Source organism: Phalaenopsis equestris, unplaced genomic scaffold (genome assembly GCF_001263595.1).
Source record: "Phalaenopsis equestris unplaced genomic scaffold, ASM126359v1 Scaffold000159, whole genome shotgun sequence".
NCBI lineage: Eukaryota > Viridiplantae > Streptophyta > Magnoliopsida > Asparagales > Orchidaceae > Phalaenopsis > Phalaenopsis equestris.
In genome coordinates, this window is record NW_018164601.1 from 365,138 (window position 1) to 389,763 (window position 24,626).

General features: G+C 34.6%; 1 protein-coding gene across 2 annotated transcripts in view; it reads right to left on the reverse strand.

The window, feature by feature from the left end:
- LOC110021982 (phospholipase A-2-activating protein) overlaps positions 1 to 14,824 on the reverse strand; it is a 171,263-nt gene extending 156,439 nt beyond the window's left edge. For both annotated transcript variants that reach the window (XM_020720727.1, XM_020720726.1), the window contains exons 1-4: positions 14,693 to 14,824; positions 14,233 to 14,567; positions 4,661 to 4,764; positions 1,706 to 1,774 (exon numbers count right to left, since the gene is read on the reverse strand). In XM_020720727.1, coding sequence (XP_020576386.1) covers positions 1,706 to 1,774; positions 4,661 to 4,764; positions 14,233 to 14,567; positions 14,693 to 14,752 — 568 coding nt within the window. In that variant the 5' untranslated portion in view covers positions 14,753 to 14,824. The remainder of the gene's footprint in view (positions 1 to 1,705; positions 1,775 to 4,660; positions 4,765 to 14,232; positions 14,568 to 14,692) is intronic.
- Positions 14,825 to 24,626: the final 9,802 nt, after the last annotated feature.

The window sequence follows — 24,626 nt, forward strand, 5'->3', positions numbered from 1 at the left end:
TATATATATATATTTATATATATATATTTATATATATATATTAAATTTCATGCAATTTATTTGTGCGCGGTGCCCAAGCAAAATGGGTGTCCTCCCTAGGTAATTTCGACATTCTGGACGTGCCGGTGCAGTCCGTTTTGTCATCCGGGGTCGCTCGGACGACGTCGTCAACAATCGGGTCAAAAACGCGTCAAAATTCAAATTTCACAAAATTTCAACCCGCGACCGATCGTTTCAAAAGGTTTATTCGAGCTTTCGACAGGTAACAGTGCAAGCGATGTGAATTGTGGTGATCGGACGTGTCGACTCTCCGAATTGCAAAATTTGTGCGCGCGGGAGTGCGAATTATGCAGAAGGTCACCCTAAGGCTTAAAAGATTCTATAGGAATCCCTTTTGGGTTTCCTCATGTTGGTTTCATCCTTCTAAGTGCTAGAAGTCGATACCACACACGCGAAACCACAACAGAGTACAGAAGTGGGTTGAATTTCTAAAACGAGGCGGGTCTCATTTCTAAGGTTCTAAGATAGTCAAAGGGAGATCCCTAAGGCTAGATCCTAAATCCTAAAAGAAGGACTAGACCTCACCAAAAATGAGGTCAACAGTTTCATAAGCTTAAATTTCAGTTCTTCATTGTCATCACATATGCCTCGCTTCTACATGGATTTCCATCACATTGCCAGTACCGAAAAGACAGTAGAGAACCATAGGCACAAATAGAGCATTGGAGGCTCAGATTCAATATCAGGCATTTAGTGTAGTGGCTGGCCAAAACACATCATACCAATGATGACTATGCCAAAGGCCCAAGGTATCCAAACAGCAACCTAAACATAAATAAAATGACAAATGATAGGGATAGGGAAACACATGAATTATAGAATCATATAAGGCTCTGTTTGGCGTCTACATGAATAGTAGTTGAAGGGGTGTTTGAAAAAAAAAAAATTTGTATGAATTTATTCAGTTGTACGAAAGTTAAAAAATAATTTTCTTAGAACAAAAGTTTAAGTTGCTTCTCAAAAACAAAACAATTTTATGAATTTTAATTATCAAACTAATAATTAACCAATAGTTTTATTTATTTATATATTACAATATTATGATATTCAATATTGATTTTAGAAATTCAATCAATTCCTATTAGAGTTATAATAGATTTTTAGCAAACAAACACTAACTCTGATAGCACTTCAAACAACCACCTAAACATGGTTTTACCAACTAGTCATCCGTTTTACAGGCAGACACAACAGAAAACAGCAATGCCAGGCAGAGCAAAAGCTAAAGATGAATTTGAAGAGGAAATCAACATGCAGCTTTTCTTGCTTTCACTAAGAGATGGTTATAGCATATAGGGAACTCTTCCCAGAGAGTTGGATGGGTCAGATTTGCGAAAATGGGAAATATTATTTGGCTCCCCTTTTTCCAACTGGATTTTATTCTGAAGACATGAAATTACAGCTTACTTACACTATGTATACGGGAAGTATGGTGTAAAATCTCCATATCCTTTACAATTCTTATCAGTCCTCTTGCAAATTAAATCTAGCATTTGAACTATCAACTAATTCGTCTAGGCAAGACAAATTATGATTCCAAGAGCTTTCCTAAAACCTATGAAAATCAAGTAAATGATATTAAATCACCAATCTCTAAAAAATTTCATGAAAGCTTCAGAAAAACCAAAAATAAATAAAAACAAACCTGTGTGACCCACAAACGTATGCTGGCAGTTCTTTCCTTTCCAAAGCTTAACGGTTGAATCACTAGAACCTACACTAAATGAAAGCGAAAGCAACAATTAGTTGAAAAATCATTTAATTTATGCAAGGATATAAAATAAATATCTGGATAGTCAAAGTAACGATGTCAAGACATAAAACATTCAAACTAGCCGGACCACGCTTTTTGTATTTGCATCTCTTATGTGTAAAAGCAAGACCTGTCATAAATGCTTCAAGCACAGAGCATTTCCAAAAGGAAATGGCAAGTACTCTATTAAAATATCCACATAAATTAGAAATTTTGATGCCTCGTTTCATCTTCAGGGTGAATTCAGCCTATAAATCATCGCAGTCGGAGGCAAGCAGAGCAAGATCGAGAAGGAGAGAGTGTGTCAAGGTTTCAAACCACAAACATTTCTAAACCACTCCAGAGTGTGTCAAGATTTCAAACTTCTTTCCATAATACTAACATTTCTAATGGAGTATAGTTATAGGATCCAAGAAATCCATAATATTCTCTTATCAAACTGAAGATTCTTGAGTAGATGAGGAAACTTCTTTCCCAGCAAAACTATGCTCATCTTCATTAACATTGAGATCGCTGAACTTGCTCCGCCATTCATTTCACTATTGTTAAAAAATTCTCTATGAACCATCCCGACATATATATAAATCACAAATTCATATCAAATTTAAAATTACTTGATGCATTTTCAATTTAGCATTTTTATCATTGTCATATAATTATTAGGCTTCCTTTGGAGCCAAACTACACTAGGCTATTTTGTTGCCTTACATACCACATTAACAAAAGTCCAATGAGAATGTTGATGTGGTCTCTCCATTTTGATGCCTCCGAAGAATCACCTATCATCCTTGGTTAGATCATTTTATAAGCTGCATTTCATTACTTTAAACAATTACCCTTGCATACACTAGGATTTACTTTTGGCAAATCTTTGCAAATTGACACCACTACTGTTCAGTTTGGCACCACTACCGTTCAGTATTCTAGGTTTTCTATGGTAAGGGTCTTGATAAAATGGATGTCATCTCTCCCGTTCATTGAAAGATGTGGATTGATAAATCATCATGTGCAAATAGGCAAAAAATTGAATTTAAAAACATTACCTAATACGAATCATTTTATAAGATATTTGGCACCATTCACTCTAATTGCTTTAAAGCCCATCCGGAACTAAGAAAATCAATTAACTAAGATCAAGATGATCATTCCAATGGTCATACCACCCGTTCTCCTTCAATGATTGTCGCGCCTTGATCAGTAGTGATTTGTTCTCAAGATCAGGAACTAAATGATGCTTTAAAAGTTGCAGAGTGCCTGCCCCCATGATCCTTTAAAAGTTGCATCGGGAACTAAATGATCCTTTAAAAGATGCATCGGGAGTGCCTGCCCCTATTATTCCTTCAGCTTCATTATTTACATCTATAATCAATGTGGATATTGTCTTCCTGATTTGGAAGTTCCACTTCTATCCGTGAAAGCATAAAATCTCATAATTCATTGCATCCTCCTGATTCAGATAGGACAATTTTGAGTACCAGCATGATGGTAGATAGAATATTTCATATACTATTCACCAAATGGGACCGCAACACAAAAAAAATTGTTATCACTCTCCATTTTTCATGGCTCCAAGCTAGGAGCGGCCAATTAAGCCTGTATTCCATTTTCTCTAACAAATCTTGTCCATTGCCCTTTCTATGCTCCTATTATCTGATTGTTATGAAATTAATCTTAAAAGGCCTCAAAGTATGAATATTTAATTACCATTTTGCTAAAAATATTTTAAAATAATAGAAATTTTCACATCAAGAAAAATAAGGCTTCTCAATTATTTAATTCAATTTGAATATGAATATAAAATTAATGAATCCATCCATTAACTCATCAGTTTTATTTGATAGAAAGCATTAGAGGTGTACAAAGACTAAGGAATAAAAAATCGAAGGAATTATATTGGAAAGAAGAGAGTAATGTGTGGTTTCGTCATTTCTTTAAATTATTATAGATCTGAACAGAAATTAAAGATTCCTTCTTTAACTCACTTCATTAGTTCTACTTGCACCAAAGCATTAAATACGTATATGAACACTGAATAGAAGTTTTAACAAAAGGTTGAATTAACACATCCATGCATTAAATATATAAAGAAAAAATCATCTTATGAATCAGAGTTCAATCGGAGATGGAGACGGTCAAGCAAGATGGTCAAGCAAAAAGGTCAAGTCCACAATGAAACATGATGAACATAGAAGATGATCAATTATCAAACAACGAGCTTCACTGCTCAAGGAAGCAAAACAAACGGAGAGCTTGACACAATGAAAACAGGTCAAACACGAAATAGTCAAGGGAAGAGCATCACTATTCAAAGAAGCAAACAAATGCAAAATAAAATTTACATAAAGATGTATAAGATTTTGGCAATACTAAGGCTTCAAAATTTAAGATGTGTATTTTAGGTAGGTTGTTCACACTTCACTTTTGAAGAGCACTTTTAAAAAACATTGCTAATAGGCTCATAGAATAGCATGTTTCTAAGTGAAAATAGGAACAAAAAGAACCAAATCAGAGGAATGCAGATATGCATCAAAAACAATAACAAACCAATAGAAAAAATCTTCTAGGAGAAGATAGTGTACAATGAAAATAAAGGTTGCTAGGAACCAAGTTAATCTTTTAATCATATACAAGGAAACAAATTAGCACTAAAGCCTTCCATACTTATAATAATATTAAGCCCTTCGCATACAACAATTATGATAAAATAAAAATTATAAATAAAAAAATGAGAAAAAAATAATTGCAAATTCCCATCTCAAGAAATAGAAAATGAACTAATTTGAATTATATTAATTAAGAGAGAAGTGGAAGAAGCAAGAATTCGGCATAGGCTGAAAAAAAAAGTACCAGTTACAAGATCACCAGAGGGTAGCTTTATTACTGCTTGAATGGCCACCTTATGAGGTTCCCAGAGTTCAACTTCAACACCTTTCCTCCACCGCCGAATCGTGCTGACAGATGCCTCAAGTAAAACATCATTGAAACAAAACTAATGTAAAGATAAAGCAAAAAGATGCCATTAACTTATCTCACAGATGAAATAAAACCTGCATAGCCAAAGGCATTAGGGTGAACCTATCATTATATCAGGTGCAGTTAAAGCAGTCAAGTCCCTATAAGCTTGAAAGAAGATGCATTAGCTCAGCACCCCTTTTCTATTTTTTGTCAAAAGTTACAAATTAGGCGGTTTTAAATTATCTTTTAGTATCAGCAAGCATATCCAATGCATGGAGCTCATGCTAATGCAAGGTGGTTATTGTGCAAAACCTTATCCCTGCATCTAAGTTGTCTCCAAACTAAAATTTGAGACATCCACAATACACTAGAGGCAACTTAACGGCATAAATATATATTCTTTTTAAAATAAAAGCTAAGAACAATATCTTATTTTTCATGACTAAAAAGCTCACAAATTACCCCGCTACTTCTTTCAAATAGAGGCAGTTCATCATGCACTAATTTATCTAGTGTTGTTAACCGGAGTAAATGCATTTTTCAGAACTTAGATATTACATCAAGAGTGCTGAATTATCAATACCCCTATTTCTAGTAAGAACATTCAATCATCCTGCTAGTCAAGATACTAATAAAACATGGTCAAGTAGACAAATCATATGTACTTAAATAAGATGTATAATTTTTTATAGAATATAAGAGAATATAAAGACAAGAAAGTAGTAGTTCCAATTTTAATCATTGTTTTCCTATATCTTTCGCTCAGTCTTGTGTTAATATAATCAAATTCCTGGACATGCCGCAGGCGCTAAATTCTATGTAACATGCATTAATATCACAATATAAGAAAGTAATGTGAAACATGATTTGCCAAAATTTTATACATCTAGATATGTTAAAACACAAAATTATTTACACCTACTGAGGCTACAGAATAGAATGAAATAGCAATACATTCTAGAACTTATCAGCACTAGCTAGCACTGTATTTGAATCCCTAAATCAAATAGATCGAAATGATAGAAAAAAAAATAGCAACTCAGACACGAGGTACTACAGCAAAGTAAGTGTCAACCTACGATCAACTTGTAAGCTTTTTCAATCAGATCAAGCCTGCAATCAGAATATGGGACCAACATTTCTTCTGGGTATCAAAGATGTTGCTTCTTCCTCTAAAGTAGTAGTAGCAATTTCTTCATTCCCATGGCTTTTCATTAATTCAGATCCATTACCTACAGCAAATCCTCCAATTCCTCAAAGTTCTAATCACGATGATGATCGTGATGATTTTCAATCAAATATATAAAATGAGAGTACTCATAGTATTGACCCGCTAGAAGATAAAAGTTTTCAGTTTATATTTATTAGGCATGGCAAGAATAAAAAAAATTATCATAATTCCCCTAATTTTACTAGACTACAAGCAAGAAAATCCAAATGAAATATGTAACTCAATCATCAAATAATTTAATTCTTCAGGCTTTTACTTTATATTTACTTTGTTGAATGGTTTTTTTTCTCTCTAGCAATTCTTGTTAATTGCCCTTGATGTAGTTTTACCATTTGCTTGTTATAATATTTTGGTTTTATAACAAAAAAACTCACAAATCAGTTAAGCAGAATACATTACCATAGACAAATTAATACAGAGCTACCTTACAACAATTTGCAAGATATAGAAAAAAAGTTCCACAAATCGGATCCTTAGTCATGCTTAAATTGCAGGTCTAAACCGTACAAAATGCTTCAATAATAAGTCAACATAACACGAAAAACAATGCAAATATATATAACATGAACACTCACTGTGAACTTATTCCTTTGCTTTTCACAAAGATAATGCAAATAAATTTGTGTCCAATTATAAAGCAGACCACGTTTTGAACCATGCTCAGCCAGCTGAAAGATATGAATAAATGTATTTACAATTTTGCTGGTGCGTGCAATTTAAAGATTGACCAAGGTTACTTGAGCTTATTAGGTCTTTGGTCATAAGTTAAGCTTATTTATTCTTTGTAAGGTAGCTACTACTTAAAAATCTTATTCTTTCTTCTATCTAAACATGTTAATCTAAGTTCATGTTGTTCAGGGATGAACATTCATTTCTGTTTATTGATAAACTCAAACACACCTTGCTAGTACAAACATTCCAAACTCAAGGTCAAGATTTACCATAGTATAACATGTTTGATCAAACTTTGCAAAAATTAATATTCAATTAATATAATACCACATTCAACCTCCAACTTTATCAGCAATGCAACAAACCGAGTTTGCATTGCACGGCATTATAGCACTTCACGTGAATAACAGATCAGACCATTCATAACAAATCAGACCATTAAAGACTTAACTCTTAGACGGTGAAGTAGTCTAAGTGTGTGTTTGCTTATTGGCTAGCTTATTAGCTGCAGCGGCATTTTCAAAACGCTACCTCACTGTTTGGAAAAAAGTTTCGGAGAGCATTTTGGAAAACGTCGTTTGCCTTTTTAATTAAACTCCGCGGTTCGGCGTTTCCTTTCGCATTTTACGCGGTTGCCCTCTTCCGCTTCGCTTGACAAGCTTGACTTCTTCTTTAACGCTCGCATTATAGAGCTCCAGGAACTTGTCTTGGCACGCGAAACCCTGTCCAGACACCCCTCAGTGCCCTTCACCAGCATGCCCGAAAACCGTGGCACGTGAAACTTCTGTTTCTTTTGATTTCGCCTTTGGCAGTCTTTTCCGTGCCGCTGTGATTTCGCAATCCCTCTTCGGCCATCAATCACAGCTAGTGACTTCTATTTGAAGAGGTACGAACTTTCCTTGCTTTACTTCCGTTGACTCCATTTTCCATTTTCGCGTTGTTATTTGTTGGTAGGTTTTTTGTTCCTACTTTGTCTCATATAGATTTTTTCCTTGAACTTATAATAATGCAATAAATTCCTGCCATATTTGGATTTTAATTTAAGAGTTCAAGGAGGCAATCATATCCATGATTAATTTTCTTTGTTGAACACAGTTAAAAGAAATCAGTCGTTTGATCTGCGAATCCTTGAAGCGCATGATCATTTGACAAGGCGTGCATCTCTCTACCAGTTGTTTAAATTCCGCTTTTTGAAGTTTTGTTCTATGACAGTATAATGCACCTAATATGTAATTTTGAGGTGAATTACTAGATATAAAATCTGATCTAAATTGAGTGCTTTTCATGAGGATGGTGATTTTTTTTTAATTTTCACCAAAACAAATGTATTTGTCACATTTGGCCAAGGAAGTAAATTTTCCTATATGTTCAACTTTATGGCTAAATCTTTTGCCGTTCAAACATCTATCTCAAGGTTGCTTGCCTTTTATTGTGCAGTTCTATTTGGTGAATATGGTTTATTGAATTGTGCAGGTGACCTATTTGGAGCAGACTTACAGCCTTATTTTAAGGCAGAATTCTACCATAAAGTGGCTTGTTGATGTGTCATGGGTGGATCTGTAATAAAACCTGAAGGCTAGAATCTCTAATGAATGATGGCACTATAGATGCAATCAGACTAACGATAATTAATCAATTAAAATGAATTGTAAGTATACTGATTTCTGACTCTTCTTGTCATCTTAATTCAGTTGAACAGGCTGGAGAGGGGACCAAAACTATTTCCCTCTTTAATTTTTCTCTTTAACTTCTTATCTTGGAGACTTCAATTTCCTTTCTGGACTGCAATCAACTTTTCCAAAGCACCATTGTTTTTTTTTTTTTGAACATCACCATGAAATTGATGATTATGTCATACAAATTCGCAAGGTAAAGGAGTAGGCCTCTTCCTTGACGATGATGCTCAATGACATTTCATGAAGTTCATATTGATTGAAGAAATGATTGATCAACCATCACATTTGAAACACAGCGATAATGATGATAGAATTATGTTTTCATGCATTTTTTTTACCATAGTTCATATTATTTATCCAGCGGCATGAACCTAGGCGGCGAAAATGGACATGCCAAACTTTAATGAAGAGACCTTTTATGGTTGGCTTTTCAAACTCTATCAATTTTTTTCTTAAGAAAATCTGCAAATCAGCATTTTTCAAAACACACAAACCAAACAGCTAAACAGTTTATCCAAAACAGGGGCAGAATGATCATTTATCCAGAATCAGTTATTTTCCAAGTGCACAAACCAAACATTCAGACAGTTTATCCGGATCAGCTGCAAATCAACAGCTTATCGGGATAAACAACTTATCTGGATAAGCTGAATAAGCTGCAGCTCCCCAAACAGACCCTATGTAACCTTAACTGGAACCAGTCACTAGAAAAGCAAGATCCCTAAAATTAAAATTCCTTAAACAAGGAGAAGTACTATTAAAATAGCACCAACTCTGGAATTCAATTATCAAAGTACTAAATTCAATTTTCAATTTATATTGAAACTTGACTTCCTGATTGCCCTTTCTTTTAAGCTTAAATCCAAAGTTTCAATTTAATATTTTAAATATGACTTTCAAACTCATATCCCATCCAATTAAGAAACTTCATAACCATCAGATCCATCACCTAAACTCATCCTAAACCACATTTCCTGATTCGTTGCCCCCAAAACCTAAGAAAGAGTATACCTTTGCAGCTTAACCAGCTCCCTAAGCAACTGTAAACGAGGCTCCACTCAAATTGAGCACATTTGCACTAGACCCTTGGGCGTGTGTATTCCAGCCACAAAAATAGTCGAAGTTCTAAAAATTCCTTAATCTTTTTAGTGTTTCAATTTGCCTAGGTATTGCCTATGGCTAAGAGTGTAAATGAGTCGAATCTAGTTTGGGTCATTCTTGGCTTGATTTAGGCCTTAATTAATTAATTAATATTCAGATCAAGCACGAGCTTAATTCTATGAATTCAAGACAACTCACAAGCTAACTCATTTATTATGAAAAAGAGAATGAATAAAAGTTAAAACAATTTCAAAATAAAATTATCAAAAAAAGATAAACTAGATAATAAAAACTCAATTGATAAAAGAAAATGAGACATGATTTTTAAATATTATTAACTTTATACATAAACTATTAAAATCTAATATATTTGAAGTACATTTTAGATTAACATTTTTAAACGAGCCCACTCGTGAGCTAATGAGTTGAATCAAGATTGGCTCAACTTTCTGACAAGCCATTTGTAAAACCAAGCTCAAGCTGGATCACAAATACTGTTGTCACTTACACCCCAACCTACTACAATGTAAACTAATATAAGTTGTCTAGAAATTAAGGAAAAAAATTTTATTTTTTTAAACAAATTTGGATATTGAATCAACAATTATTTTGCATTTGACATGGATTATCCACTAGATGTATTTGCAGGAACATAAGCCACAAATAACATGTTCTATCATTAAGCATTTTAATCATCATGACTTCCTACTCAACTTCACGGTAATTTAAGAAGTTAACCGGAATTCTAGGAGCAATTAAGAAAAGGGTAGAAATAATTGAAAGAACAATTGTAACAAGTATTAGTTATGATGCACCGATACAAATCTAGGAGTATGGACACAATACAACACGAACACAAAGCACGCATTTGACATGTGACAAGAAAAAAGATATAAATGTTTATCATATTATTTATAAATCAAAATACTAGGCAAAGAAAAAAAACTAAAAATTTAAAAAAAATATTACATACAATAAAAACTAAATAAAAACTAAATAATCAAAAATTAATAACTAAAAATATATCAGCATCAGTAATTTTTAAAATATTACATACAAAAAAAAATAAACTTATATGGCACAGCATAAATCATCAAAATCTAATATTTTATTATACATTTTATTACCATTTATAAAATTTAAATTTAACTTTTGAAAGCAAGAGGGCCCAAAATATTTTGTTTGTTTTTTTTAATTGGACACGTGATAAGTATGTCTAACACATGTAGAACACATGTTGCATGCATGTTTTTATCCGACACGAGTTCAACATTGCACACATGTTTGTGGAGAAGTGTTAGTCCACATAGTTGAGCAGAGAACTCTCTTAGCACCGCAATGTCATGATGAAACTTAAAGAACTACGCTTCAATCACAAAATCATAGGCCATAACCAGTAGCCTTTGGTGAGGGTAACCATGCGCTCAACCTCTTAAAAGTATAGACAACGAAGTTGTATGGCCCACCTTTGCTTGCCCCACCCAATGAGCATGATAAAGACAGAGAACTGTTACAATATTCAATAGTGTCATTAAGGTCCTAGTACGCCATCACAACTATGTCAAAATGACACATTATCTTAAAAAATAATGATCATCGTTAGCACCAACTTACACAAGATTAAATTCCTAAAGAACATAAGAAATGTCATACATAGCAACATGGTGACCATTTGAGTAGTAAGTTGGAAGAATTCAAATTTATTATTCAATAACTTGGTCAAGATAACAAAATTAATAGTATCATCATGATAATAATTACCCCTAGGCCATTAAAAAATGCAAGGTCGAACACCAACATTTGATCGAAGCACAATACAGGTGCCTTCTTAAATTGAACTTTGAAAATGGAAGATATGTTTGCTAGGTAGCATATTAATTATATCCAATGCACCAAATTTGCTAAGGTAAAACCAACCCTAACAAAAGATTTTGGAATGGAGTGTCAGGCAAACCAACATATCCACAATGATGAAGAATTAGAATCTTACAGAGCTAAAAAATACAACTGAAACATATTATTCATTAAAAAAGTTAATTAGTCAATCAACTAAACAGACAAGGAATTTAGAATAAGAATGAATATCTAAATAAATTTAAGAACATTGTTGTTATATATCAGTTTTTTAAGAAAAAATAGGTTATAAAGTCAAGGATTATTAATAGATTTACACTAGAATAAGGGTGTCAATTCAAGTTAATAGATCGGATTCAAGTTTGACCTAAATTTAGCCCAACCAAATCCACATGAGCTAAACCTAACTCGTTTATCAAATTACTCAAAATGTATAACCCAAACTGATTACGCTCAACCTAAATAACTGGAATTCGGCCCGCCGTTAACATAAGTCATAATAACTATTCATGTTAAGGTTAGGATAAATTCAGGTCAAGTTTTGGTTCACATCGAGATTCTAAACCCAAACTCATCTCAAAAGTTAATGAACCTGAGTTTAATTTTTTAGTTATAAGAAAAATGTTTTGATTTAAATCTTAGGAATTTTGTAATGTGCATTATTAAATCATCTAGCTAGTCAAGTCGGGTAGTCAAATCAAGACATTGTTTATAAGTGTAGACTAGAAATATGGCAAGAAGTTAGTTTTCATAAGCTAGAAGATTTAATGATGTGCATTACCAAGTTATTAAGATTTAAATTGTTGTTGACACATCAAATTTTACAAGAACTAGCAAGCCTTTGTATACACGGAAACCATTGCTTGGCCAATAGGAAAGCTTGGTCAAGCACCTCAAAAAGATTCTTTTGAGCTAGTTCTTTTCATGCAGGGAAAATATGGTTAAATCATTTAGTCTAAATTCAACAAACATGCAAAATTTTGTGTTGCAATGGTTACATCGTGTTTGAATTTGAATTTGGTAACCCAAAATTTAAATATGAATTTTGATTTTAAATAATCAATTAAGCCAATTGGAGTATTTATTCAAATGTCTATCATGTCATCTAATATTAAACCGAGTTGGACATTGTCTCTTCCTTAGTTGCTTAGGATCGATTATGGCTATTGTGACTTTTCTTTTGTGAGATTATAATTAGGTTGCAATCCCATGATTGATAATTCATTTCTTCAAAATTTCTTAGTTTTTGTGCCATCCAACCTCAACGGCTTCTCCGTAGAATAGTACTCACTTTGGGTTCTTCAATTATGACACTGTTGCTCTAGCATGTAATTCCTAGGAGCTGTCAACTTCTCTTGTAAATTTCCTTCAATGATGCTAACTATGCATTTTATTTTATTAAGAAATAGAGAAGTAAAGACACGTGAAAGAAAAATTCTATGGCTTAATTAATAAATAATTTTTTGAGGTGTGAATAGCTCTTTTCCTTCTAAGTTTATAATCCTTAATCAAAGCTTACAATTGAAGCATGTTGAAGCGGCCATCTCCTTGTACAAGCACAAGGTTTACTTCTCAGTTCAGCCACTCTTCCGTATTGCTCTCTATTTCTTCTTCTACTCTTACTGTATTGTTATTTATTGAAAGTGTGATTCATTATTGTCAATTAATATACAATCCAACTTCATCTGATGCGCTAGCATAACTTTCGTGATTCATAATTTTATTGTTGTTAATTTATAATAAGAGACTGATATCTTTCCACATAAATTATACTACTGTTTTCAATTTTCATCATAACTAGTAAATTTATTTTGAAGATTAATGCTTTGCCTTCAAGAAGCTTCATATTTTTTTTGCATTGGTCGATAACATTTAAACATGCATTACATTCCAAATGTGAAGTACAAACCGTAAACCTAAAAATCCCTGCATCACATATCCCTTTCAATCAATCTTATCCATTGATCTACTAATATCTTATCACATATTAACTTATCCTCACACAACTAATCATGTCTCTCCTTGCCCGTGACAATGAAAAAAAGCCGTATATCTCTAGTGCCCTTCTTCATCACCCATTGTACCAATGAAAAAACTCAGTCAGGTTCCCACCTAAAATCCATTCAAGAGCCTGAATTATTTCTATCTAAAATCAAGTATTCATGTTCCTTTCTACAGAACATTCTTTATTCATTCCAATAACTCTTTGCAGCCATCATTCATCAAAAAAGAACCACCTCAATGACTGCATGCTTGCATGATCAATGCCATTTTCTGCAGAGCATTGAAAAGATAATTCCAAACCCTCCTCTTTATTTCAACTCGTATACTTTCAAGAAACTGAAAATATGGTTAAGAGAAAATGCACTTCCTTACTATCGCAAATGCCGCACAAATCCTGACATGGTTAAAAATTCGTTGAATTTCTGAATCCTTAATTTGTTTCTTTATTGTCGAAGAGAGCGTGTTGTAAAACAGGAATAGTAGATCAGGCAATAATCACTATAAGTGCATCAAAAAAAGACTTTGCTGTTTCATAGCAAAGCATGCCACAACAACCTTGAATTAAAAGCCAACTTGTATTTTTTTTTTTTTTAAAAACTAGTATTCAAATTGAAGGGGACTGTGGCCTCTTACTAGTACAAGCAGGACAGATGGCATTGAGCATAAGGCTCTCATGATCCAATTCGAGAACTAAGATAGGGTATTGGGCATCCAAATGTGCGGGGTTCAATTCCAATGTCACATAATTTCAATTCCAAAAGTTCAATTGTTGATAAGTTTCCGTAGAAACCTCCTGAACATCATTCTAAACTTTAGTGCAAGCAGTGCTTCATAGTTTGTCAGACTTTTTATTCGAGAAGCATCACATGTCCAAATGGAGCAATTAAACAACATCCCTTCTTTAGTAACTTTGTTTTGAAACATACCAGTCCATGGATGATGAAATAATGTCCCCGTTAGCATCCACTAAAAGCCCCGTGACCTGCAGCCTATGGCCCTTCATAGTTTCCACGGCCAAGCCCGTCCTCAAATCCCAAAGCAAAACGAGTGTGTCCATTCCACCAGACACGATCCCGCCATCTGGGAACCGCTCACTAGGAGGTATCCATGCGATGGGTCCAACGAAGCTCGAGTGCCCAGCGAGAGTCTTATTCAGCACATATCTATGCTTCTTCTCGGGATCCCGGCTCCAGAACCGCACCGTCCTATCCCTCGACGAAGTGGCGATTCCTAAGCCATCGCAGACACAAATTCCTCGAACCTGATGAGAAGTTCCAAATGTGAGAATTAGGTCTAGGGTTTAGGATACGACGATTGTATCGGTGAGCCGAAATGTTGGGGTGAGGATGGAGAAAATAGATGAGTTATAGAGGAAGTTGATCATACATCGTCCTCGTGTGCCTGAAGTTCACAGGATAGGCGGTACTCGCGACCATCGAACGCCATTGACGACTGAGAAAACTCTTCGAGTAGAAATTTGATATTGTAGGCTTTTGGAGCAGTCTGTTTGGCTGCAGGTCACTGTGCTTCCATTATTGCTCTTTCATGCTCCTCGGTTTTTCTATTTGCGGAATGGTATATTTGTAAAATCTTATCCAATCATTTATAAATAGCAAAGTTTCTTGTACTTCGTGTGTAATTATCCCTAATTTTATCATGGTAATTATTCAGTTCTAAGATTGTAAATCAGTTTAAACAAAAATTTATTCAAACTTGAGCTCGCGTGTAGATATCATGCTCGAGCATGACTCGAATTTTAGAAATATGTTCTAGCATTAGCTCATTTATGAAATGTTATTTGAGCTCGAGCTTGTTTAAATAGAATTTATTGAGTTTGTGATACCGGAGATAACCCAAACCACGACTAAAATTGACACAATATTATTGATGTTTTGAGGGAAAGTACAACATTGACTCGTAGATGAAAACAACACAACTTATGAACGATGGTATAAGAAATAGCCATGCAACAAATTGTAAAATAGGTACTACAAAGAACATAAACAATTCTGATTCAGGTTGAGTGGAGGTTATGGCTCCACCGAAAGCCTGGGCAAGTGTTGTCGACGGCTAGGAAGATGTCGGAGTAAGCGTCAGTGTTGGAGTGTCGAGAGGGGGCTAAAGGTACTATAGTAGGCACTGATGACATTTGAAAAGTGGTGTTGGGAGCTCTTAAAGGTGACGTGACTGACGGGGGGAGGCATAGCATGGGGAGGCAGTGCCTGGAGAGGGGTGGACCTGATCTCGGAGGGGGCTGTGAAGGGTTGTGGGAAGTGCATAAATGGATGACGAGGCTCGGAGAGGAGCTGAGAGAGAATGGAGGTTCCTGCAGTATGTGGTGGGGTATGAGACGCGGCGTGGCTAGAGCGAGGGAGACGACAGTCATGAAGAGTGACGCCTGGAGGAGGAGAGCTGGGGCTTGATATTTTTTCATTGAAATAGGTAATGGGGTGGCCACCTTGACTTAGTACAGAGACAATACCTATATCGAAAGTGTCACACTCAACCTAGAATGGTTTGTTGAAATCAAATAAGGCAAGAACTGAGGCTTGAGTGACATTTTCCTTCAGTATTTCAAAGTTGGACTAGGTTGTGACCATCCATGTGAATTTTTTTTTATTTCAATAGCTCAATGAGGAGGCAGTGATAGTGTTGAATTTGAAAAAAAAAAATCTTTGGTAGAAGGAGGCTAGCTCCAAAAATTGTCCAAACAAGGTGAAAGATTGCAACTCGATTCAGCTTACGATTGCCTCGATCTTTGTGGGGTCAATCTGTATCCCCATGCTAGACACAATGTAGCCCAAAAAATATACTTGATTTGTGAGGAAATGACATTTCTTGGGTTGTGCATACAGTTGTTTGGAACGTAGAACCTCGAATGTCGCCCGAAGGTGCTACAGATGATCTTCTTTGGATTTACTATTAACCAGAATATCATTAAAGTAGACCACCACAAATCTCCCAATATGAGCTCAAAAAAATTGATTCATTAGATGCATGAAGGCGTCAGATGTATTGGATAGGTCGAAAGGCGTGATTGTCCATTCATAAAAGCCATCTCATGTCTTGAAGGTGATTTTCCACTTATCTCATGGTCACACTCCGTAGGTCAATTTTGGAGAAGACAATGGCGTCGTACAATTGATCCAAGAGATCGTCGAGGTGTGGTATGGGAAAGCGATATTTGATTGTAGTTTTATTGATGGGAAGATTGTCAATGCACATTGCCAGGAGCCATCTTTATTAGGTATGATGAGGGCGGGTACAGCATCGCGGACTGGTGCTTTCGTGTACTAATCTCCTCTTAACAAGATCTTGCACATGAAGTTGGAGTTCCTCGCACCCTACGGGTCATAGTAGGTAGGCGAGCCTATTTGGAAAAATCGACCCTGGTATGAGCTTGATAGCAAGCTAGATGTCTCGTAGTGGAAGTAATCCGCTTGGGAGATCGTCGGTCATGACATCTTGGAAATCGTGTAGGAATGGTTTAAGTAGTGTGGGTATCTGATTATCCTGGCCATTACCTTATAGAAGGACCAGAGCTAGTGTGCTTAGGTCATCACGAGCAGATTGGAGGAAGGTGGCTCGTGAGATTAATGTGTCTTCAGTGTTGGTCGAGGCCCACACATATCTTACAAGCAATAACATGATGCATTTTCGATCCTTCTTGAATTTGTATGTGTTTTTGCAGCCATCGTGTTGTGTTTTTCGATCAAATTGTCATGGACTCCTTAGAAGAATGTGACATGTGTCCATTGGGACTACATCACACCACACTTGCTCTTGTAGTGGTTTGTCGATGGAGAATTCAACTAAGCATTGTTGATCAATGTGAATCACATCCCCTTTTTTGAACCATGTGAGAGAGTAAAATTATGGATGATTTTGTGTCGCAAAACCTATCTTCTTGGCCAACAGGGTGGAGATGACATTTTCACAAAAGTCGCCATCGATGATTAAACTACAAAATTTGTCTTTAATTGTGCATGTAGTATGAAAGATGTTGTGTCATAGCCATGAAAGGTCTCTTTCGAGTTTGGACTAGAGGACCATTTTTAAGACCAATAGTTCACATTCGCCTTCAGGGAGGGGCAATGCTTCTTCAGAATCAACTTCAGATTGGCCTTCCTCAAATTGTTGGACTTCCTTAACCATGCCTTCTTTAGTAAATTTGACAACACGGGTGGTGGGGCAATTGACAATGATGAGGCCATACTCGTGGCATCTAAAACATTTTTGTGCAGGAAATGTCCAGGAGGAACTTCCTTTTTTGAGTTTCAAGCTGATTGGGGGTGGTTTTACTGCTTCCTGATAGTGACTTGCCAGCTTCCGTAGTGGTTTTGTTGGTAGGTTTGATTTGAGGTGATGGTTTGTACGTTGACTACTAGCGGAAAGAGTTTTGAGATTAGGCTTGCTTCTATTGTTGATCTACTTTTAATGTGAGAGTTTGAACACCATTTAGCATTCAATAGAGCTGGAGTTGCACAATAATGACAACTTTTAAACTCCTGAGATAAGGAGCTACTGTTCACTCCTCTTGTTAGATTAGGTCACACTTCATCTATAAGTGATCGAATTATGTTGTAAATTTCTTGACCGATAGGTCAAGCTGTTGTATGTTGTGGAGCTAGAGGAACATGTCCTAGTGATAGTGGGGTGGAAGATATTTCTTTTGCATTGCTTTCTTCATTTTGGGTCACTTAGTGATCTTGTCATTCCTGTCGTGTTGTCGTTGTCATTGCAAGTTTTTCCACCATAACGACGCGTTTTTCTTTAGTTTGATAGTAGCAAACTTAACTTGTTTTATCTCGGGAACCTCCTTGTAATCAAATATGCACTTGATTTCTTGCAACCAGTCATTGACGTAGTTGGGGTCCATACTTCCGTTAAATTTTGACAGGTCTGTTTTAATGCCAAAATCTCTATGGGTGCCTAACGCGAGCGCCTCGCGTGATCTCCTGTGATATTGAATTCAAAAGCAAGTTGGGTTATATTTGTCATTGTTGACGCCATCGCGGTGAAACAATTTTTTGTCGTCACCGTAGTCTCCACTTTGACTCTCGATGTCACAGTCGAGAGTAACATCTCCTTGGGTCATGTCATCCATCTCTGTCAATGATTTTTGTAAGATATGAATCTATCCTTGAATTTCTTCCCAGGTCGGGTTTGGCACATATCAACATGGTAGCATGATCGGAAGTGTTTTGGGAAAGAGGCTAGAGAAGAAATGAGAAGGCAAGAAGAGTAGGAAAAAAAGTGAAGAGGGAAAAGAGAGGAGGAAAAAAAATTGGTGGTTGGGTAAGGGTGAATGCTAGTGAACCCCAGGGTAGAACTAGTGTTGGGCTAGCTTCGATACTAAATGATACCGGAGATAACCCAAACCACAACTAAAAGTGACACAATTTTATTGATGATTTTGAAGGAAAGTACAACATGGACTCATGGACATAAAGAACACAACTTGTGAGTGATAATATAAGAAATAGGGACTCAAAAAATAGTAAAATAAGTACTACAAAGAGCATAAACGCCAGCGCCGGGGGAGTGTCGGACCGGGGGCTGCAAGTAAGAGTGTAAATAAATCGGGCAGGAATAAACAGAGCGTGTGTTTGTGTTCGGCTCATTTGAAATTAATTGTGTTTGAAATAGGTTCGCGTTTGAAATTATTTGTTAAAGTTGTTGTTCGCGATCGATTTGATTTGTTTGAAACAAGTTTAAATTGTTCGAAATGTTTGAATTTTTCAAATTATATCAATGGTTTGAATTGTTTGAATTATTTGAATTATTCAAATTGTTTGATTTGTTAAAAATGTTTGAATTGTTTGAAAATATTAAAATTTGTTTGCATTATTTAAAATATGATAAATTTTAGAATATATAATTATTTTAAAATATCATAATTTTTTTGTATATAACTATTTTAAATTATTTTATTTTTCGAACACTAATGAATTGAACATGAACGAACACATCACTGTTCGTGTTTGGTTCGTTTAACAAACTGAACGAAGAAATTTGTTCGTGTTTGATTCATTTGCTTTTCGAACGAATTGAACACGAACTCCCTGATGAACCGAACATGAACTATTCGTAAACAACGAGCTTTTTTGACAGCCCTAGCTGCAAGTACTATAGTTGGTTGGAGGAGGACCGGAAGTGGGTTGTAGGTACTATTACTAGCTGGAAAGGGGCGTTGGAGGTCTTGTAGGTGCCATGGCTGACAAAGGAGGCATAACAAGGGGAGCAAGTGCCTAGAGAGGGGTAGACCTGAACCCGAAGGGGTTCCGAAAGGTTGTGGGGAGGTAAAAATGGATGATGAGGCTCGAAGAGGAGCGATGAGGGAGTGGGGGCTCCTAATGTTTGTGGTGGGATATGGGGAGTGGCGGAGTAGGGAGGATGATAATCACAGAGAGTGATGTCAGGAGGAGGAGACAGAGTAGGGATAAAAACCACATTGGCGAGGTACAGTCGTAGCACCACATCACCAAATAATATAGCCATCGTAAGAGGGAGAACACTAAAAACAAAACCTACAATTAGAAAATCAACTATTGGTCAGGGCTTAAGCAAGAACACATATAATTAAAGAGAAGGCTAGTAGCTGGCAAATGGTAAGATCTATGAAAAGAAGGGTAGGAGTGGTAGGAAATGAAGAGGCAGAGCTACAACAACTAGGAGGACGAGGCGTCGCAATGTCTATGTAGAAGATTGGGTTACAGGAGAAGAGATCGTGACAAAGGAGAGGGGGTAATTGCAACATGCTTTAATAGAGTTTGACCAGTCCCTTATGGACCTGTCTTTTATCACGCCCTGTCAATAAGTGTGAGGGCAACAATCCTTGTGTCACGATCAACTCATTTAACGAAATGAGGAGCTTTAATTGAACATATAGCAAGCCTTGAATGGTACGTTCACGAGTTTGGCCTTATCAAGCTACATGTTATATAACCAAATGATCATTAGTGAGCTTTGTTGAGCCTATAAATGAGCTTAGGATTTAGACAGCAAAATATCCTTATCATGCCTTATCAATTTTATAAAAAAACTCAGTTTATTAGACAATTATATGAGCTTTTTCAAGTTTTATCAAACTTATAAACGAATTGTTTGTTAAGCCTCGAGGAATGAGCATTTAATTGAAAAAATAATAAAGGAAAAGGTAAAATAAGCATCTAAATGAGCATTAAAAATAGCTTATGTTCATGAATAAACATAACTTTTTTTTTTAAAATGGCCTTGAAACTTCTTTAACAAATGAAAATATAAATTCTTGATGATTGATAAGCATATTTGAGAATAATAATTTTGTATTACATATAAAAACCTACAATTGTTGGGCATTAGTTCACAAACATTTTAAAAGAAAAAAATACATTAATTAAAATAAATTGAGCATAAATGAAAATTCTATGTTGTGCCATATATGCAAAATATAATTGGCACTTAATAATATACTAAGATAATGTTATTCATTCTTAAGAAGTTCCAACTTCTTTCATGTTATGGTTCAATCTCCTTTGAGGATCTACCCAAGGCTTGTGATTATCTTCCATCAGAATTCTATGCATACAGAATGAAGGGCTGACATCTTTAATATTTATCAATTTCCATCTAAAGACTTTCATATAATTTTTTAGTGTTTCCATTGCTTTTTCTTCTTGACCTTCTATTAAGCCTGAGGATATTTTAATAGGTAATGTTGATGAGTTCCCAAAAAATGCATACTTCAAATGTGTAGGGAGAACTTTCATTTTAAGTTCAGGAGGTTTTTTAATTGACAAAATAAGAGGTTTACTATTTTAATTAGTGTCTAAAATTTCAAAACTTTCCTGAACATAATTTAAATCCTCAATGTTCATTTCAAGTGTTTCAACTTAAAAATCAGTTTCACTTTCATCCTTTAGCTCTTTTTGTTTTGTTTTGACTTCATTGCTTTCTCGGAAATGGTCATTAATTAAGTAATCAATATTTTCCTTTCTGTAAGACTCGTCATCTTTTTCTTTTGGAGGATACTTAATTGATTTTAATAAGTTAATAGTAACTTCCTGATCATTAACTCTCAAAGTTAACTCTCATTTTTGCAAATCTATCATGGATCGTCTAGTGACAAGGAAAGGTCTTCTTAAGATGATTGGTATTTATTTATCTTCCTCCATATTTAAAATAATAAAATCCACAAGAAAGATAAATTTATCTACCTTTACCAGTACATCTTCTATAAGCCCTTTCGGATATGTAATTGATCAAACAACTAACTGAAAGTATCGATAATGGCACGAGGTTAATGCTAGCTCTAAAATTGCATAAGGCTTTTCCCCAGAATCTTTCTCATATCGTGCATGGAATAGTAATGCTACCAGGATCCTTAAGTTTTTTAAGAAGTTTTTTTTTAATTATTGCACTACATTCTTCACTAAGTGCAACAGTCTCGTGCTCACCAAACTTCCTTTTCTTATTTAATATTTCTTTCATAAATTTAGTATAACTCGACATTTGTTCAAATGCTTCAACAAAATGAATGTTTATCATTTATTTCTTAAATATCTTTAAAAAATTTGAGAATTGTTGATCAAACTTTTGTTGTCTAGTCTCTGAGAAAATGGAGGTAGAGGACTTTTTAAATTGATCTTAGTTGGAGAGGTAGGTTTTTTAAAGTTCTTAGAAATATTTTCTTCAGATTCTTCAATTTCTTCATTTTCTCTCTCAACTTCAATCTCTTTTTGCACTTGAGTTTTCAATTCTCTACCGCTTATCAACTTCATAGCTTTTACTTCTTTATTTTTATCTTTAGAATTTATCTCAATGTTACTTGGAAGAGTTCCCTAAGGTCTATTACTAAGTGTATTATCCATTTGCCCCATTTGATTCTCCATATTTCTTACTGCAGTACTTAAACTTTGTAATTGATTTCCCATTTGTAACACCACTTCTTTTAAGGACAAATTTTTTTCCTTCATTTATTGGTTATTGGTAAAGTCATGAGGATAAGGTCTAAAGTTAGAATTACTCTGGTTGTTCTAGTTTCCTAATGGGTTCACTTGATTATTCCCCCATTATTAAATTTCACCACTAGAAGTATTATTGCAGTTAAAGTTAGGTTGGTTTTTCCAACCTAGGTTATAATTGTTAGAATATGGGTTATTGGGTCTATTATTAATTGCATTTAAAGTTTCAAATGATGGTTGAGAATCAATCCATTATCCAATTGAATTTTTTTCAATCACATGAGGCGCAAGAGAAAAGTTCACTCCAAATTGATCCAACTTCCTAGATATCACAACTACTTGAGATACTAAGATTAAAATTCCATCATTATCATGAACACGGGCTACTTTCTTAGGATTTACCCTTTCAGAGGGTCATTGAAAATTGTTAGTAGTCATCTCTTCAATGAATTCATATGTTTCATCAAATGGTTTTGACATTAATGATCCACCAGCAGCAATGTCGGTAATAGATCCAATGGATCCTACTAACACATTATAAAATGTTTGAATAATTAACTAGTCTGACAAAGTATGATGTGGACACTTTCTAAGGGGTTCTTTAAATTATCCCAAACTTCATATATTGACTCAACTTCATACTGAGTAAATGAGGTAATATCATTTCTAAGCTTAGTAGTTTTTTAAGATGGAAAAAACTTAGCTAAGAAGTTCTGTGCAAACTCTCCCCAAGTTCTAATAGATCTAGGTGTTAATGACTTTAACCACGTCTTAGCTTTATCCCATAGGGAAAATGAAAAATTCTAAGTCGAACAACATTGTTTGATAAACCATTGTACTTAAATGTAGCACGCAGTTCTAAAAAACTAACATGATGTAAATTTGGATCCTCAGATGGTGTACCCCCAAACTGATTATTTTGTACCATTTGGATAATACATATGTTTAAGTTCGAATGAGTTAGTTGCTACAACAGGAGTTTACATACTTAAATGAATTTAATCTATTGTAGGGTTTGTGTAGTCCCTTAAAGGTCTTTGTGTATGATGATGTTTATTTTCAATAGTTTGATTATCAAAATTATTTTGTGAAGTATTCGTTATTTCTTGTAAATTGTGAAGTTCTCTTTTTTTTTTTTCAAATTTTTCTTATAGTTACTTCTATTTCAGAATCGTATGACACTAAACCTTCAGATCCCGAACTACGCATGCAAAAGATAAAAATTTCAGAAAAATAAAAATACTCCAAATATAAAAAATAATTTTTTTTTTGCTTTTTACGGATTTTTTTATTTTATGATTTTTCAATTTTTTTAATTAAAAATTTTATATTTTTATATTTTTAAGAAATAAACAAATACCAATAAAGAAGAATTAATATAAAATTCTCCTAAAATAAATCTATAGTTCAAATAAAAATTATAAGTCAAAAAGTTAAGTTGTTTCATGATACACCAAAAAATATATGCATTTTTAGACCCATAATTTATACTCATTTTTTGTGATATTACACTTTAATGGAAGGTATTTTTAAGGTTTTCTTGCAGGTTGTTGAATTTTAGGACTTAGAGCAAAAATGAAGAAAAAATAATGAAATTTGGAGTCAAAATGAAGAAGTTGAAAATTTGTTCAGCGCCGACAGTGCCAGATTGGGCGCCGACGGCGCTGTTTGACAGAGAACATTGAATTAAATTGCGGACCGCTGGCGCTAATGGTACCAGAATGGGCGTCGACGACGCCAGTGTCGGTTCAGACCCTATTTCTAGAAGATTCGACAAATTTGGACTCTTTTTTGAAGAGTTTTTATATGAACCTATTGGAGAACCGACTCTAGGCTATATTTGGGGCCAAAATTGATCAGAAAAGACTCTCTTTGCACTCCTCAGAAAATTAGCTCCTTTTTGCAATTCCTCGTCACCATTCATTCTCTTACATGCCAAACACTTTTCAAGCCTCATTCCACCATCATTTTGGAGTCTATTTGTGATTTTTTTAAGAATTTAGAGTTTTTGTGTTGAGATTAAGTGTGAATCTTTCTCTAAGAATGTTGGAGAAAGAGAAAAGTGAGAGATTTCTTCTTCCTATGTTTCCTATGAAAGGCTACAAGGGATTTGCTTTGAGAAAGAGTTTCAATTAAGTATTGTTTGTTTTTTATGGTATTGTATGAACTTTTTTTTATATATGAAATTTATGTTTTGCTGTATCTTTCTCATGAAGTATGAGTAGTTTCCTTTATTTTTCTCCCTACTCTGAGATATGGTAAAATGAAGAGATAATATGGGTATGTCAATGTTAAAATATAAAATAAATTGTGATGATTTTTTAATTCCGAACTTAATTTACTTTTCGATCTGACCAATTGAATTGTTAAAATTT